At 46.0% G+C, this 18,532-nt stretch overlaps 1 protein-coding gene across 2 annotated transcripts in view; it reads right to left on the reverse strand.

Annotated features, from left to right (window-relative positions):
• Window positions 1-18,285, reverse strand: part of LOC143158442 (uncharacterized) — a 59,652-nt gene extending 41,367 nt beyond the window's left edge. For both annotated transcript variants that reach the window (XM_076334392.1, XM_076334391.1), the window contains exon 1: window positions 17,740-18,285. In XM_076334392.1, the coding sequence (XP_076190507.1) occupies window positions 17,740-17,844 (105 nt within the window). In that variant the 5' untranslated portion in view covers window positions 17,845-18,285. The remainder of the gene's footprint in view (window positions 1-17,739) is intronic.
• Between the last annotated feature and the right edge of the window lie 247 nt (window positions 18,286-18,532).

Below are 18,532 nucleotides of genomic sequence, written 5' to 3' on the forward strand. Positions count from 1 at the left end.
CCTCTCATATCCTGCAGGCATCCACCCCGACTAACCGCACACACCCAGCCGTAGCACCTCCCTGTGTACACATCCTCATCTCCCAACCTCAAACTCCCATCATATCCTCTTACTTGCAGCAACACAAAACGCACAGCCTACCGCTATTTCCACCTTACTGCACCACCAACTCTTTCCCAAGCACAACGAACATACCCTGCCCTTAGCTCCCCAGACACACAGCTTATAACCATCATGGCCTACCACATCCACATCACGTGGACAACAATCTCCAAAACCCACCACCGAAATAAAGACACATCCTGTCAACAGCACTATCATCTTGCAAGGTACCCACAAATGGAAGTGGCATGTTAACTTTAGCCATCCTATGTATGTACCCACGCTTCCCCCTTGAAGGCACACACACAAAAGCCACCAAAGAACAGATGCATCTTGCTTTCCTACAGAACAACTCTGAAGAATGTAACAGAAATAAAAGAAACAGGTTTTCACAGAAATGCAAACAATAACATTGTGCTGTCCCTGCCACAGTATCCAGTGGCAATAGGTTTCAAAAGGTTAATTGCTGTGTTTCTGTTTTAGAAGTGTCTGATGTGCTGTGCTTGCCTTTTATAGAAGGTGAGGCAGCATGCAACCATTACACTGATATGGACCCATTTTGCCTCCACCACTGTTCCTAGGGAAACGTCCTTGGAGTGTTTCAGCCTCCCAGAGACCCAAAAGAGCAACTACACTTAACTAGGTGCCTATGAAAGACACATACGGCTGATGCAAAGAAGTAACAGGAATAGTGGAGAAATTCTGACTTTGACAGCTCTTAAGTCAACCCACCTATTTTGTGACCATCCTCCAGGACTGTGTCTGGGGTTTCCCACCACCACCCCCAAAGCCTGTTAACACCTTTTTCCTCCTCCTTTTTTAAAGCTACCTTTTGCCCTTCTATATTGACATTGCCCTTTAAGAAATCAGAAAATATTTTCCTTCCTTGGTAGTCTTTAAACTACCTTCCCAACTGTCAAATGATGAATGGGGAAAGTGGCACAGATTTATCCCCATTTCTGATATCCTTGAAGTAAATGTGGGGGTTGTTTTTCCACCACAACTACAATTTGCTTGTACATATTCACACACATGAGTCATTTAATAAAGGCAGCTGGCACTGAGGAACACTGCCAAATTAACAGACTTCTAGTTGTCCCCAGAACAGGTATAATACCTTGTTTGTGCCATGGTAGTTCATAGAGGGGACAGCTGACACTGAGGTGCCATTGTGCTAGCTGCTGTACAGACAGAGGTCCTGTCTTTGTTACAAAAGCTAAGGCTCCAATTCTAACTAACTCGAGAGATACTGACCTTAGTTTGTGGCTCATTCCCACATAAAAACCCTTCATTTGGATGTGGCAGGGTTTTCAGTGAGGTTTAACGGCTCTGTGGGGGAAACCTATCAGCTCCACTTTTTATACTGTGTAAATGTCAATACGTGGCATGGCGCTGCTTCCAAAAAAGAGGCAATGACACCTAGCACATGCAGATCAAAGAGCTACTGCACAATGTCACTGGCTTGAGATGATTAAAATAGGAGTTGGATTTGAGTCAACGATTGATGTTTTGAAGGTCTGTGTGTCCACTGGTCCTGGGCTTCCAGGATATTCACTCTTCCCCGTACAAGTACAATTTTGCTAGCCTCTCGTCTCATATGGATAACTCACCTCCGCTAAGTCCTCCCCAGTCCCACAGGCAGCCCAAGACTAATCCCCTCTGATTTGCCTTGAACACTTCTCTAGAGGCTTTGTTCAGAGCACCTGTGAGAGAAACCTTTCAAACAAGAAGATACTGAGTCTATGGATTTGGTCCCATAGTATATATCAAAGAAAATAAAAGTGGTAGTACAATATGAAAGGCTTCATGGAAAAAAGGGGCTCCCACAGTCTTGCTAACCATCCTCCTGATGCTAACCATGGAAAAATAAGCACCCGCTCTTCTAGAATCAACTACGATTTTTATGAGCAACATAGCAAGTACTTTTCAGAAACAAGGCAATGAGAGACACCTGTTGAGCCATTCCTCCTGACACCCATCTTTTCTTTTGGAAGAAGAACATACCAGTAGCACATTTCTCCCAACATTCAGACTTGGTTTCTCCCATTACTCCCACTGGTTTATTATACCCTTGTTCTAGACAATACCCTCAGAAATGAGAGTATTTTCAGAATATACATCACAGGCTAACCATAAAAAAACACCTTAAAATCCAGCAATTGTGCATTTTATGCATGAATGAAGTAAACAGATGATACGACTCAGAAGTCACATTGCCTCTGATGTCCCACGACCTGCACTGTCTTTCGGAAGTCCTCATCTCTGATTTTGTGTGGGTTACATACGTGCAATTACCCTCCTCATTGTTCTTCACATCTTTCAGACATCATCATTTTCCCCCCATTTGTCATTTAGCAAGGTCTTCTATTTTAGTATTGTTACATACTCTTTTTATTAGTAAATCCTTCCACAAATTATATCCTGGTTGTGGGAACTGAAGTCTCCCAAGCTCCTATGTATGAGACCCTATCTCCCACGTTCCCTAACAGAGAACCATCATTTATAGTAGACTAACCATTAATCTTTCAGAGTTCAAATTTTACACATGAAACTCCTTGCCATAATATACCACACAGGCAAAGATTAATAGAAGTTTGAAAAAAAGACTGTCTGTATGGATAACAAGAATTTCCAGAAACTATGAAGATATAGAGAATCAAAGACTAGTGCTCTGATTAGTTGGAGATAAACGCTCTCTCCCTTGACTCTTCCCAGGCTTTAACAGTAACACTGTCCCCTCTTCAAAAGCATTCCACTAAACACAGCTGTATTGTGTTCAGGCCTCCAGCCTCCCTTGCACAGTCCCTGTCTTATATTAGCCACAGATTTACTTTTGTCTGAGGCAGCACAGCCTTGTTTGTCTCACAAACTCAGAATTGTGGCACTGCAATAACAGAAAACTCAATCTCCATGTCAAAGATCCCACCAAAGATCGTGGCTTCATTCACAGCATACAAATCACAGAACTGTTTAGCTTGGAAGAGACCTCTTGGTATCATCTAGTTCAAGCCCCTGCTCAAGCTGAGTCAACTAGAACAGGTTGCCCAGGACTGTGCCTAGTACACTCTGTACCTTAACATGCAAAATTAAAGAGAAGAAAATCTCCAATTCACATAGATGTGTGAATGTTTACAAGCCATGGCACAAAACAAGCCAGAAAACAAAGGACAGGTGCCCATCCAACCTCCAGTCTTTCTTCAGGAAATGCATCAGATCTGAAGTTCAAAGACAGCAGCCTCCTGTTGATGAGGATCTCAGTCTTACACCTGGGATCTTCAGCTCCAGCACCAGACACACCTTCTGTCAGGCTAAGGACTCCCACAGTGCCAGGTGGAAACATGGACAAACTTCCCCATGCACTTGATTTTGCATCAATCTCCAGTAAGGAAAGATGGGTTTGTGCAGAATAATCAGATGGTATTTAAGGACAACTGAGTGTAAAGCTTTTAATTTTGAGGGAGATTTAACATAAAAGACAAACTAGCAGATATAAGAAAAAGCTAGAGACAGAAAAAAATTTGTCTTTCTCTTCACACTGCTGCTTGTCAACTGAGTAATGATAACTAGCTGCAGCCAGAATTACCCAGGTCCTAAAGGTCCAGTCACCCTTAGACTCTAAAGCCCTGAAATACATCAGGCAATTAAAAAACCCCACCTTGTTAAAGCAAAGTTCCTCTTGGTCTTTGCTTACAGAAGAGAAATTAACCTGCTATCATATGACCAAAAGTAATGACATTAAGCATTATCTTGGAGCTTACAAAAGAGAAGGGAATCTCACTTCTAAGGCAGAACAAATCTCTCCCACCACACTTCACTTAATGGCTGTATTGTCCTAAAAAACTAAAACACCAATGGGGTGGTTTCATGAAGTGGAGGATGTGTGCATGAGGAGCAGGTAAGACAAAGATAAAACTGACCACAGGAAACCCCTCATTCCCAGCTTGAATCAAGAATGCACACAGGCTGGAGGGCATCATTCCCAATCTTCCTCTGGGAGGGAGGGAGTTTACCTCCAGGGACGTGGCTTCCCCGGCAGAGGCCAATGCTGCCTGTGCTGCCACATGACTGACTGTGACACAGGCTCATTCACTTGAGCCCTGGCACTCCAGTAAAGCCCCTTCCGTGTGCCCTGGAAAGAGATGCTGCTGAGTTGGTCTCACCGGTTCCTGGCACAAAAGCAGAAAGGGATGATGAGCTCACCAGCAACTACTGGTATCTCTGCTGTGGGGAACAGATTTCCATTTCTTCAGACTGAAGAAATGAAACCAGTGCTCACTTACCTTCTCCCTGCCACACTGCCTACAGAGCAGCTGCTAGAGACATGGGCATCCTACAGCACAGGGCTCTGCTGTTGGCTCTTCTCCTTCCCAACCGCGTGGCTTTAGTAAAAACATTTTACTAAGTTTCCCCACTGTTATTTTTCCAGGTCAACAGTTGCTGCAGTTGCCATGGGACACTGCCTGATCTTCAATGAGGGAGGTGCCATCCTCCCAATTATAAGAAACTCTGAATTAGAGAGAGTGGGAAAAACAAAGGAGATTATGAGACACTGAAAGGCAGTTTTGAGCCATGGAACAACATGGAGGAAGAAGGAAGGAGTGAGTCAAACAGACCTTCAAATTAACTTTTAACTCCTCTCCCAAGTTCTCCTTTAAATTTTATTTTAGAGATATTCAGCATTACAGGGACAATTTATGCTAGTAAAACAGGCTGTAATGCTTGCGCTCTACTCAAGAAAAGCAGCAGAGTTACAGATTAGAGGAAAGGTTTGGTTCAGTCTTCAAACATCCAGAAGTGAGATACGACTGCCCAGACTAGATCTGGATTTTACAGCTGGGGTCCTTCAACAGCTAAACTTCCAGCCAGAACAGTCCTAGTTTGGAAAAGCTTTCTAAAGTATTTTTTCCATTGTTATTATTATTTTCCTTTTTAATTTTCATAATAGCTCTGCCTCCAAACTCCTTTCCCCATTTCCTTGCAAATGGCTGCAATTCAAACCCAGGGTTCATAACCCTTGAACATTGTCCTGCTTGACAGAGCAGCTGTCTGGCTGAGGCCGTGAAAACAGTGATGGGCCAGTGGGACACAGAACTCCAAGGCCCTTGTTTTCCAGGCCTGCCCCATGCCAAAGACAGCAAAATTCCTATATTTTGTAGGACTTTTAATTTTTGCACAATTAGTCAGACACATCATCTTCTGCATGGGTCTAGAGTCTAGTTAACCATTGGTGGTTTCACAGATTTGAGGGAGGCAGAGTTACTCTAGGTAGCCAAATCCACAATGTTTTAACAATACATGTCATTTTTGTTGAATATTTACCTTACACAGACACAGGCAAACATGGTGACTGGCAACTCTCAGGGTGCACGTGGTGGGAGTCATTAACCAGAGAACATGGAAACTGAGTTTCTGTTCTGAGGAATAATGACTTAACTTGATTTCCAGAAGTGTGGGCTTAACTTGGGTTACCTAGATCTTGAGAGGAAAAAACTAGGCTTGCACAGAACAACGAGGACATGAGTGGTGGGTGGGTGCGGGGAGGCACATGTGTGGTCCTCTTATTGTTTTAAATCCTCTCCCTCACCCTTCTGTAATTCCATGAACAAATTAATACGTGTGTTTTGAACGTACTGTTTGCACAGCAAGATTATGTTTATCTGCTCTCTACCGCTTCTGGAAAGAAGTTACAACTGTGGCCAAGCCTGACTAGAACTACAGAGATGACAGGACACTGCCCTAGGCTTGGGGATCCTCATTTGCAAGCGGAGTGAATCAGAGGACTCTATGCAGAGACAAGTGCAGCGGAGCTGGGTTCAGCATTGGCAAGGGGCACAGACACTGGTCAAAATACGGTTCATTCCAAACCCACAGAGCACAGCTGGACTCTCTACACACTTTCATCTGCCCCACATCAGTTCTCTCGCAGCAGTCAGTCTGCATCAAACCTCCTCTTCTAAATCTCCCCCTGCTCTTCCCGCGGCTAAGCTGAGATTATTTTGCAGGGGAAGGCCAAAGATAAAAACACCAGGGGCTTTCGCAAAATAAAAAAAACAGCAAGTCCCAATACCTCACCATTGCTCCACAGAAGTACTGTATACAGCACCAATGAGCCTATGGTGCATGAACACATGGACTCCATAGTCACCAGAAACAGCAGGCATCTGAGGTTCTCTGATCACAGGGAACTGAATGCAGCTGATGCCTACAATTGAGCTCCACTGTTTTACATCAGCTAGGGATCAGGTCTTATACACAGGTATCAGGTGAGCCACAGCAATAGCCTTTTCCATTGCCTCCTATCCACCATGAGTCTGTTCTCAAAAGCTCTGGGCAAATATTGTTAGAAGAGCAAAACCAAGATCATCCTTTTAAATTCCACTCAAGATAAACCTCCAAAAGGCAGTACTTGCAAAGAGACTAGAAGAGACTCAGTTCTACCCAGAGACCAATGGTACAGGCACCTACATATATGCACACGCTCCTCCCACCAGCCATCAAACTTGTGTGACAGAGGACACAAAGAATGCTAACAAATTAAAAAATGAGACTTTAAAAAGCCTCCTAGGCAGAAAACACCCAGACTCTGGTCCTTAGCACCCAAAATACTCCAAATCTTAGAGAACTCCATTCAGTTTATTTATCCTCAAAGCCACTATGAGAAGCAGAATCTCTTTTTATAAACATAGCCGCAGTTGTGTTTGGGGCCATGATTTAACAGGTCACGATGTTAGAAATTACAGATGGAACAAAGTCACTACAGCCCTCACTCAGCAGGTGGATGGGGTCTGGTAACAAACATGTTACCACTGAAGTAGAGCCTTTAATCCTCCAATTTCCTCCTTGCCTTCCCAGACCACTATGTTTTACGAAGTAAGACTGCTTCTGCAGTACAGAAGCCAGGGGAATGCTGCAGCTCCATGCCGTGATATGTGTCATACTTTCTGGTAGCAAGAATTTTTACAAAATTCTCAAACTATCCCTATGTTGTTAGCTTAAGAGACTGGTTAAGGTTTATAGCTCTTACTATAATGACAGAAACCATCCACTCCTCCAACTCCACTTCCACCTGCAAGTGAAGCTTCCAGACGAGCCACTCCCCAGTAAGTCTCCAGCAAATCTCCTACTCTCCTCCCACCCACTCAGTTTCTGCTCACTACAAATATCCAGCACAGCCTGGCTTCAGCCGGCAGTCACCTGCATGTGATCGAGCCACACAGACAGTTTCTCACCAGCTCTGTTACTCTACCCAGGGCTTTGCTGATGTGATAGAGAGTTATGCCTAATTCATATCCAAGTTTTAAGGATTCTCTTGGAAGACTAGCATTCACCTGTTAACTTTCTCATCCTATGCAGGGAGATAGCTTTTTACATACATAGTTCAGAAGGGAATTAGCAAAGAAAACAGTGGTAAAGTGTCAGGAAACACCCATCAGAAAGAAGCAGCAACCTACAAAATGGCTGTGCTGCAAAGAGATCCCTTTGCAAAGGAGGTCAACTCCTCTGACAGCTCACAGAATGGAGCCCTGGCATTCTCCTGGCTAGCACCCTGCAGAAGCAGGGTTATTCAGCAGTGTTGACACCAAAGCACAGCAGTCCAGAAAGATGAGAAGGAGCCTGAAGGATTAAAGACCTTCATTATGGGGCCTCACCCACCCTGCATTAAGGTACAGTGACTTAGCTCCATCTGTAATTTGCAGCCCGTTTGCTGCTGAACCTTAGCTCCAAACATAGTCAGATTAAAAGCAAAACTATTTATCACAGGCTGACAACCCTCTCAGACATAAAGGGAAGACAGTACAAGGGACACCTAGAACCAGAGGGACACCTATAGCATAGCTAATCTTATCTGTAATGCATGTACTGAGAGAGGGGAGGATGGGAGATGGCTGCTCACAGCAGTGCCAACCATTCCTGCTTAGGCCACAGGGATTTAAATACACTCCTCCCGGACTCACAACCCATCCCCACTGGCCTAGCTCAGTTTTTACACTGCTGTGATGAGAAGAGGTCCCTTTGCGCAGGCCAGCTTCTCTGACAGTTTACAGCAACTCCCCAGCATTGCATGGGTCCCCTCTACCAGGGAAGTACAGATGACAGCAGCTGGCATAAACAACACATCTGGTAACAGTTTTTCCATTCCCTCCTCAAAAGACCCAGAGGGGGCAACTGCCATTGCTCTGAGATACTTCATTAGCTGAGGAGAAGCTGCCTGTGTTGGGAGACCTCACTTGACATCCACCTCTGCTCAGCCATAAAGAACCACATTAGCCAGATTTGCAAACACAAGGAACAATGCCTTACAGTCAGGCTGGAAAATGCATTTGGAGCACATGAGACATTTCAGGCTTCTCCTCCTCTAAAAATCCCACATTAACCTTTCTGAGTGCAAGCAGACACGAGCTGTTTTTTCTCTATAGATTTACATTAAACTTCTTGTTTTTTTATCATGGAGCAAGCCAGTAATACAGGATAATCCTTCAAGACCAGATTTTTGATCCATCTGGTCAGGCATCTTTAAAGTAAGAGTTAGGACCATATAAAAACTTGCAGTGGCTCTCACTGCACCAGATCCTTTCCTGGTAGGCATTGTGTGATTCCAAGTGGTTCCTAGTCCAAAGGGGCGGTCTCTTCACTCTGCACATGGAGGGATGGGCTAGAGATGAGTGGCACAAAGACAGATTTGAATGTTTATTCTCTCCTCCAATATATGAGCTGGAAAGCAGGAAATTAAATTAGTAAGAGGCAGGTTCTAAACAACCAACAGGTGATCCTTCAGCAACATGTAGTTAAGTTGTGAAACTTTTTGCCATAGGACCTTCTGGATGCAGAGACCCTGCATAGATTTGGTGTGGGGAAGTGGACAGGTTTAGGTAAAGGAAGTCCACTGGGCTACTAATGCACAGATAGCAGCTCTGTCTCAAGAAGTCCCCGAGACCAAAGTATGTGCTGTTCTTACAGTCTTCTCTAGGTGCCCACCCCTGGCGCCTGCAGGAGATAAGATACCCAGGGAAACAGACTGTAGGTCTAAGATGGGATAGGTGCTCTTAAGCCCCGTTCATGGAAGCAGGCCACACAGCACATGCATTTACTTGCAACGTCACAACACAAGGAAATGCACAGAACAAAACCCAACAGTGTTCTTGCAGATCCAACTCACCTCACTCACCACAGGTAGCTACTGACACAGTGTCCAAGCATCACATACTAAATCAGCACCCCCACATACTATTTCAGGTGAAAGACAGGGGAAAAGTTGCATTGCACTGCAGCCCTCTGCAAAATACCACTGAGGGGTTTCCCAAGAACGGCTTGTTCTGTCCAAGACAGAATAAAGGGTTTTCTATGAACAAAAACATATACATGGAAGCTGCTGATTTTTTAAGCCTCTAAATTATGTCACTTCATATGCTCCACACCAAATACCACTGTTCTCTCCTGTTAATTAGCCTTTGGCCAAAGAATTTTTTTTCCCCCTTTATTCCTAGGAGTTGGTTATTCCGAAGAAATAAAAGAAACCCACACACAGAAACAGTCTGGCTGCAGACAACTGTCTGGAACAACCACTTGGCTTTGTGCGTAATAACTAGGTGACAGGATATGGAAGGATTATTTTATATTTTCCCAGCTTACATCCAGACACACTCTCAGCAAACTGGAAGATCTAGCTGCCTGTCCGGCACCTCTCCTCAAGATGGGAAATTCCCCATTCAACCAAAGGAAATGTTTGTCTCATCTTATACCCATATAGAGCTTGGCAGATTATGGCCTCTGATGCCAAGAAGTAAGGACATCAGTTAAATAAAAAATAGCCTGCATCATGGAAACAATGTGACCCCATTACGAAGAAGTAAGATGAGACAGATTTCTGAACAAAATGAATGTGAGGGGGTAGGGTCTTTATGCCATCAGCAACTTGAATTCTGTGTTCTCCTTGAAATCAGTGGCTCAAAACCAGGTTTGTAGCCCAGTCAAATCAATTAATCAGCTATCCAAGGCCAATCAGTAGTTTGTTCCCTAGAAGTATCAGAAAACAAGGTCCATCTACTCTCACTGTGGACATCAATGAATATTGAGGTATTTGGGAGTACTTTATCCAGACATCTCCTGTCCTTTCATAAATCTAAATTCAGACAAGGACCATCTACCTTGCTGTCAGGCAACAAACCTCAGGTCAACCTATCCCTAAAATGGGAGACATGACTAATAAAAACCTCCTCAGGCCACCCAGGCTCAGGCACTGGTTTCCTCTTTTCCTCCGAAGGTGTTTTCAGCCCTGAACTCTTACGTCTTCTCATATGGGCTGATGCTGGAACAAGGGTTGGGAGGTGATCCCAGGCAAAGCTGTAAAGGGCTTTTCTCAGGTGTGTTTTCTGGGTACAATGACCAACCAACCCAGTCATGCCAGTCCCACACCATGGCAGCTCATTTGCGGAAGGCAATCCATAGCCTCAGTCTACCAAGCCTGAGGGATACCTCCCCAGGTTTCACCACATCTCCCCACTGACAACACTCATTTAGAAGGTGCATGCCAGTGGGGCACAGGCATTAATCTCCATTCCCAGCACCACAGCTCAAGCCTTGGCAAGCTGAAGGGCTCTGCAGCAGGACTTTATTTCTATAGTGAGCCTGGATGGTGGGCTGGCTGACTAAGAGTGCTGGGGGAGGAGAGGGCTGGAAACAAAGACTGGTCCACACCAGCTGCTTGCAAAGCTGCTAGTCACTCACAAAACCTTCTTCGGGCTTTTAGCCCCTGCCACCCCAAATGACATTCTGCCATGCTAACCCAGAACAACTAGGAAGACCCAGGATTTGGATTATTGCACATGCAGTTATGTGGCAGCTTTGGTGCAAATCTTCCAAGCAAGATACTTTCTTACATTGAGGTCCATCGGGAAGTTTTCATAAGTGTCCACAGTATTTCACCCTCCATGAAGCTATCAAGACTGGACTAGAGAGGCAACCATGTGAGCTCTTCACATGATGTACCCACACAAGGGTATCCTGTTGTAGCATTCCCATGCTGCTAGGGCTGTCTCAGAGAGAACAGCAGAAGTTCACCTGGCCAAGCGCTTGGTGTGCTGCAATAATTACAGAGGAGGACGAGAGACTACTCACCATTAAGATCTGCTCCCTCCGCCTCAGCCAGCTCCTGAGATGCCCCAGCCTCAAAATGCCTGTCCTACAACTGAACAATTCAGTCTGATGTATATAGTGGGGTACACATGGAGGCCAGGTCAGTGTCCAAACAGACCTGCCCACGGCAGGGAAGAGATTATAACAGGTCTGAAAAGCAAGAAGAACATAGCAAGAGAGGGGAGAAATGCCCAGAGGCACCCTGAGCTGTCCACCCCCAAGCAGTGACCAAGCTGGTCCAGAAGAAACCAGACTTTGAACTGTGTTTCACCTGTGTGCTGTGTCCCCACAGCTTGGGCAGGCCTGTGCCCAGATTGGCACGGAGACAGCTCTGCGTAGGTCACATTGGGCCATGTGTCCTTTACATTGACTTTTAGGCCTGGGTCACAGCAGAGTTTGTACTGCACAGGGAATACTTTCTGTGCAGATAAAGGTCACAACTAATTGGCTTTTCTCTAAATCCTTGCCTGGGTGTTCATGCTGTGCAGTTGTGGGTGGTGCTGGTGCGTATTCAAAAACAGCTTAGCTGGCTGACTCTGCTGGTCAACGGTGGTGAGAGGACAAACAGGCTCTGCCCACGGCCACGTACAACAGTTACTGCTGCAGAAAACAGCCCTGAGTGCACACATACCTGTGATGCTGGTTGCTACGAAGAGTTGGGTCACCCAGCAACCCGAATCCCACTGAACAGGAGATACAGATAAATGCATGGGGGTAGGAGGGGTTAGTGCTGCCTACACTGCAGGTAGGAGTGTATTTCCCACTGAAAAGGGAATACAGCCTTTGGTTCCCATACTGTGGCATCCCAACAACACTTCTGTGACCCCAGGCATGGTCCAGGAACAGCCAGAGAAGCTGGCCAGACTGGCACGCCATGGCAGAGTGTGCCCTGCCCACCCACCACTCCACAGAGATGTCCTAAGTGGATGAAAGTCTTGCTTTTTACTTTAAAAAAGGTAAACTCACTGGTTTGCAAGAGCCATAATTAAAATAATGACCTGGGTCTGCTTTCTATTTTCAGTTCAAATATAAGCTGTTTTTCTGCTCAGAAAAACTTTTAGCATCCCAAACAGTGCAACATAAATTCAGGAGCTGTAAGATGGTGCATGACAGCAAGAAATGAAGTAGAACTGCACTGTCCAGCAAAGTAAAATGGATTAATCTGTTTTCACTGAAATTCAAAAGTTAAATACATAGTATTACATTTTCAGAATTCAATTTTTCATTCAAATAAAATCAAGAATTGGGAAATACAAGGAAAAGTAATGAGATTTCTTCGTGACACTGGGGGGTGGATTTTGGTTTTTTAATCTAGCCCAAATTTTCCTATCAGTCATAAACAAGGCCAGCCAAGAGGATGTCTTGCGGAACTATCCCAATGTCAATGAACTTCCCATTATGCTGTATTTGCAATATCTGCAATTTGTCTGAAGTCCCACTCTGTGGAATTAAGTCATTACAGGAGATTATCGGTGCTGGATGTCTGCACAGGAAAGATGACAGCCCTTGAAGATTCAGACCTTAGAAGCCAAGTAGAAAGACTTGCAAACCTATTATTTTACAATGCCTCAGGCAGAAGTCTCAAAAACTTAAGGTTTCTGAGTGGCTGGGACTGCCTGTTCTATTCTTTGTCTTGGCTAAGTATCTATCACAGCATTTCTAACCCACTAACATAATTTTAGTCCAAATTATCACAAACCTAACTTCAGGCATATTCATAGATACTCCAATAGGCAAAATTATACTTACACACTTAGATTCATGCAAGTGCTTGTCCCCCTCCTGAGTGAGATTAAGACAAACCAGAAGCATCTAATGTTACCAAGTGTTAATAGGAGGAAAAGCAAAGCTTTTATGTAAAACAGAGTCCTCCAGCCCTAGAGGAATGAACCTGTTTGGTGGGATGTCCTGAAAAACCCATGAAGGAGAGAAAACCTTCATACATGACAGGAGGCAGACGAAGCTAAATTTTCACTATGCCAAGCTGTCTTTAGCCAGCCTGAAGAACAGTGGCTGGCTGAGCACGTGACAAGCAGTCAACCCAAAGAAAGAAGGAAATTAATCTGTCCGCATTCATACAAAGCATGAGCCCTTGCACAGATCTTTGAAAGCACACCCACTGTGCATCAATAACGATGCTACTTCACTCTTTTTTGGTCTGAGGAGAAAAAGTTTAAACAACACACTCCTGGCTCTGCAGAATAACCAGCTACCACCAGGACGGTGACTCAGAAGTCACTGCCTGCAACCTTGAGGTTCGCTTCACACAACCAACTGAACCCCCTGCATATAGGAAGGATTGGGATGATTCCCAGTCACTCGTCAGGGCTGGCCAGCCAGACCAGAGTCTCATAGCTGACTCCGAATGCAGATGCCAGCAAAAAAAATAACTGACATGACTTGCTGGTCCCCAGCACTGTGTATGCACATGTACAAGCTGCAAGGGTACGTGAAGCGAGCTGACACAGTGACTTTGTTAGTGCCTAGTCCACAGTTCCGTTGTAAGCAAGCGTAAGGCTAAAATTACGTAGCAGAGAAATGCAGTTCTCTATCACCAGAACAGACTCACACATGACTTCATTTCATTGATCGACGTTAAGGAAATGACAAACATGTCTTAAGTACCTCTGCCCAGGACAAAAAGGAATACGCCAAGTACATAAGTAATTTAACAACTTTTGTGAGTTAGAACATCAATTGCATTGCCTCCAAAGTTGGTTGTGTCAACAGCAAAGTTAGAATGGAACTGCCACCCTTAAAATGCTCAGTTTTCTTCAGCTACATGTTCTAGCCAGTTAATTTTTTAACACACCACAATCCAACTGTTTCATTCTGATAACACCTAGGGCCACTAATTAAGGGCTTAGTTTGACTGGCAATGCACAGACTTGTTCCAACCACATGCTCCCTGCCCCAAGGAGCTTGCTTGCAAGCAAAGCTTAGAAAACAGACACCTATACTTTAGCCACTACACAAAGAGGGCAAGGGCACAAGAGTTGAAGAGGGATTTGGAAGAAATGCATTTGTGTGAGAAACCCCTACCCCAAGTAGCAGGGATGAACAAGACATTTCATTTGTAGAGAGCTCACTGAGTCGGTTGGAGAGTACTTCTAAGGGCTCAGTATCAGTGCTGCATCACAAACCCACATGCAACCCCAGGATGTGCATTTTAAAAGCTCCTTAAACAATTTGACTTATAATTCAGGAAGGGCTTCTCAGGGCTACTGGTCCAAAACTATGAAAGAAAATAATAAAAAACTGTACTAGACTGTAATACTGGACAACCAATGAAAAATTCAGGCCTCGAGTTACAGGCCTCTCTCACTTTCCTTATTTGAAGCATTTCCCTATAGTATGGCACAACCCTCTGTTCTCACTCTTCTCTCCTGTCCCAGAAAGTCTGCTCTGGAACAGACCCAATTGCCAGCTGTTATCAAAGATGAGCCCTAACCTGTAAAGTCAGACCTGCTTTTGGCTCTCAATTTCTAACAGCCAGCCAAAAACTGGAGGTTTCTGAATCTGGTCTAATCTCTAGCAAATAACACCAGATCACTGAAGCAAGAGGTGGAACAACAGGCTGATGCACACGGCTCCAATTCACAATCCTTTCTTGGATTTAGCTGCAGCAGCTGAAGGACTAAGCCAATGGGCTGGACTATGAATGGCAACAGCTCAGGAGTGGACATGCTGCCACTGAGCTGCCCCCGTTACAGGGGCACGAGCATCCAGTGGTGAGACAGAAAGGTCAGCAGGACCAGTCTTCCAAGGCTAGGGGTTCAAATTTGAACCTTAACTACCACACTCAACAGCCCAGGCACCCTTACTAGAAACTGCTGGCAGCGCACACTAACCCAACAGCAGGTGAAGTGTCAGTCAGTCAATCCCTCCCTTCCCATTATGGTGACTTCTGGTGAAAGGGCAATAAACAGACAGTAACTTCCTCAGCAACACCAGCACGAACCACCAGACCTCTTGAGTCAAAGCCCTCTGAGCAGCCTTAGTTGTCAACTGCCTAAAGACCAACTTTAGTAGGGGGAAAAAAGAAAAATCATTACATCAACACCCAAAGCTTGCATATTTCCTGGTTTCACTTACAGAAGGCAATGGCAGCCTCTCAGCTTCTCCAAGTGGGGGAAGGCTAGGAAGACCTATCACAGCCACACTAAACCAATTTGGGACACAAGGTACCAAAATGAGATCATCCTGAAAAGATTCCCAAAGCTTGGATGCCCATCCAAGGTTGGTCAAATCTCCCAAGCTAACAAAAGTGAGTTGACAATTTACCCAAGGACAGTCTCCCAGGACTTTGCCTAATGGCAGTACTGTTACAAGCTAGAAACACAACAGCAGCTTGCTTTCCCTTGAATTTGGGAACTTCCAACAAAGGTCATAAAGTGTAAAAGCAAGTGGGTAATGAAGGAGAAGAGCAGCTAAGCACACTGTTTTTAAAGCTCAGAAAGCTCTTGGTTTGGGCGGAGGATGCAGATCAGTTCTTATTCTATACAAATTAGTTGCTCATTCTCCACTTACACTACTACAGACCTGATTTTATGCTCACACCTAACTAACTTTTCACTAGGTTTCAGTGACAGCAGACTGGACCGTTTAAATAATGCATGTACCACACATGCCAGAACACGTACGGACCTGCACAGGCACAGACCAATGTGAGGAAATTGAAAAGGCAGAAGTCTTTCTGGGGCCTGGCAGCCCCACATCATCTGAAAGCAGTAGAGGGAGATGGTACGGGACACTTGGCCTCGTCACAGGGTCCACGCACAGTGCAGCCACAGGAAGCTCCCACACCACTCGACACTTGTGACACCTATCCCGTGCCCACACCTGCAAGGCGATCTGGCCCAACACCTAAGACAGAGCACTGCACACTCTATTAAGCAATTAGTATGCTGGTACAAGGCTCAACCAAGACCAGGCAGCTGCACATGGTCCCCAAAGGCCTACAAAACATATACAAACCCAGAGTTTGAAAGTCTGGCTTTCTGCCCATACACGTGTATACCACTCATTGTGCCACTCCCCACGGCAGGCTGCAGAGCTACCCCTGATGGTCTATACATTGGCCTTGCAAGAAACAGTGCAAGCTTAAGTCTCTCTCTCCTCTGTTGAGCCTGCAAAAATGCAGACCACCTGTTTGCAGGTGGCATGAAACCTTGGCACTAAAACGAACAAAATGGCTGCAGATACCCACTCCTGGGGGTTTTCCTGCATGCCTCCAAGCATCCTGAAGGCTGTACATACCCCTGAGAGCTCCTTCCAAAGATTCTCCTGGTTTCACAACTTGAAGCTCCAAGAGACAAACAATAAAGCTAAAGGAGGCGATCACAGCCACAAGGCCCAGAAACAGTGTTCAAAAGAAATCCCCACTGCCTCTGCAGATATTCTGCACTGAATCCATCCACCACAACCTAAAGCATTGCCCTTATTTTATTTCCAAAAATAAAATCTAATCCTGCCTCCCCCAAGAGCCACAGAATATGCAATCCCCGCAGGAAGAAGTACACGGACACAGCAACCTTTGAGGAAACATCAGCACTGTTTCTAACAAAGTTGCCATCAGCATGTCCAGTGACTGCGCAGAAGTGCAGCCACACGGCAATCCGCCTCTGTGTAACACATACAAAAGACTCCACTAGAGTCTGGTATACAGAACCCCAGCCCCCAACTCGGGCAACGAGGGCCGCTACTTTTCCCAGATCCCTTCTTCGATTTGGGGCCAGGTGCTACACTTCCCGCAGTACTGATGCCAATCCAGAGTAACTGGTGATTTCAGGGGGTATCCCTTGGTTCACAACACTTTCACCAAATCAGGATCTGGTAATTTTTTGTAAGTAACTCATCACGACTCCATTTTTATCCCATTGCAAATGGCTCAAAAATTCCTCCTTGCATTTGGCAGGAAGGGCTTAGATATTCCTTATCCTGAATCTGTGATCGTCATTTTTCTTTTGAACGCTAAGAAAGGATGTAAGCAGAGTACAGAAAACCATGAGTCCATACAGCGAGTCCGACTGCAAATTTCAGCTCAGATTCCAGCCTTCGGGACCAGAAGGGAGAGAAATGCAAGTAACAAGCTGAAAGGCATTTTAGGCAAATCATGTTTGGGGGATTCTAGCCTGGTGAGGGCTGGGAGACTACAGATTGCATACATACAAAGGTAACTAGACAGGCAAATGCCTATGTAGCTGAATGTGAACCCCGTTATTTATTTATTTATAAAGTAAATACTTTTAAAGAACAGACAGATACATCTGCCTTTATCCACCTTTCTGTATTACCTATTGAATTGTGCAGGGTAACTCTGAAAGCAAAGGAACAGGACTTTAATAATAGGAATACAGCCTAGGCCAGTTCCTACTGAGCACACTGGCCGAGAGGAAACTGGCCCAGCATAATAAACACTGCAAGTTACTAGCTTCTCAAGGCCCCGTTATTAGTTACCTGAAGGGTGCAAAAAACCACCGAGACAAAACCGGCTGTTCTTACCTTTAGCTGGAAAGGTTGAATTTCATTCAAACTCTGGTTCCTGAGCTTTTTGGTGAGGATCTTCAGCATGGTACAAATCCGAGGAGCCAAGAAAGGGTTAAGCATACACACACGCACGCATCTACATCTGCCGAGCCGCTGCTGCTACGCTTGGAGGAGCTCCGCAGAGCTTGCATCCAGCACCCCCAGGTACACGGCGAGGAGGGGGCAAGGCTCCGGACAGCCCGCTTCCAGCTGTGCCCCTCTCTCCTCCGCCACCGCACTCTGTCCTACAGCCCTCCGCGGGGGGAGGGAGAAGGAATCCTTTCCCAAAGTCTAAAGAAAAAAATAAATACCAAACTTCCTTTGCTTTCCACCCCCTCCCCGGTTACGCTTCAGAAAGGAGGGAGGTACCAGCTGGCAGCGTGCTGCAAGGGACAAGAGACATACGGCGCAGAGCGTTTATTGAGGGACGGCAGAGCTCCCTAGCCGAGGCCCCAGGCTCCGCTCATGGCGGCGCTCCCGCCTAGCCCGCCTCAGCCCCGACGCCGGCGGCCCCAGGCGGGCATCGCGCCCCGCTGCCGTCGGGCGCCGCCGCCCCGGGCTCCCGCACCGCCGCGGCCGCCCCGCGCCCCTGCCCGCGACGGGAAACTTGTAACAAACGGGGCGGCAGCCGCGGCGCCCATTGGCCGGCCGGGGCGGGCCGGGGCGGGGCCTCCGCTTAAAGGGGCCCCGCCGGCGTGACCGCCGGTGCCTGCCCCTCCGGCCCGGAGGGTGCCCGAGGGGCTGGAGCAGGCCCGCCGCGGTGCCACCG

This window comes from Aptenodytes patagonicus, chromosome 3 (genome assembly GCF_965638725.1).
Source record: "Aptenodytes patagonicus chromosome 3, bAptPat1.pri.cur, whole genome shotgun sequence".
In the NCBI taxonomy this organism is placed as follows: domain Eukaryota; kingdom Metazoa; phylum Chordata; class Aves; order Sphenisciformes; family Spheniscidae; genus Aptenodytes; species Aptenodytes patagonicus.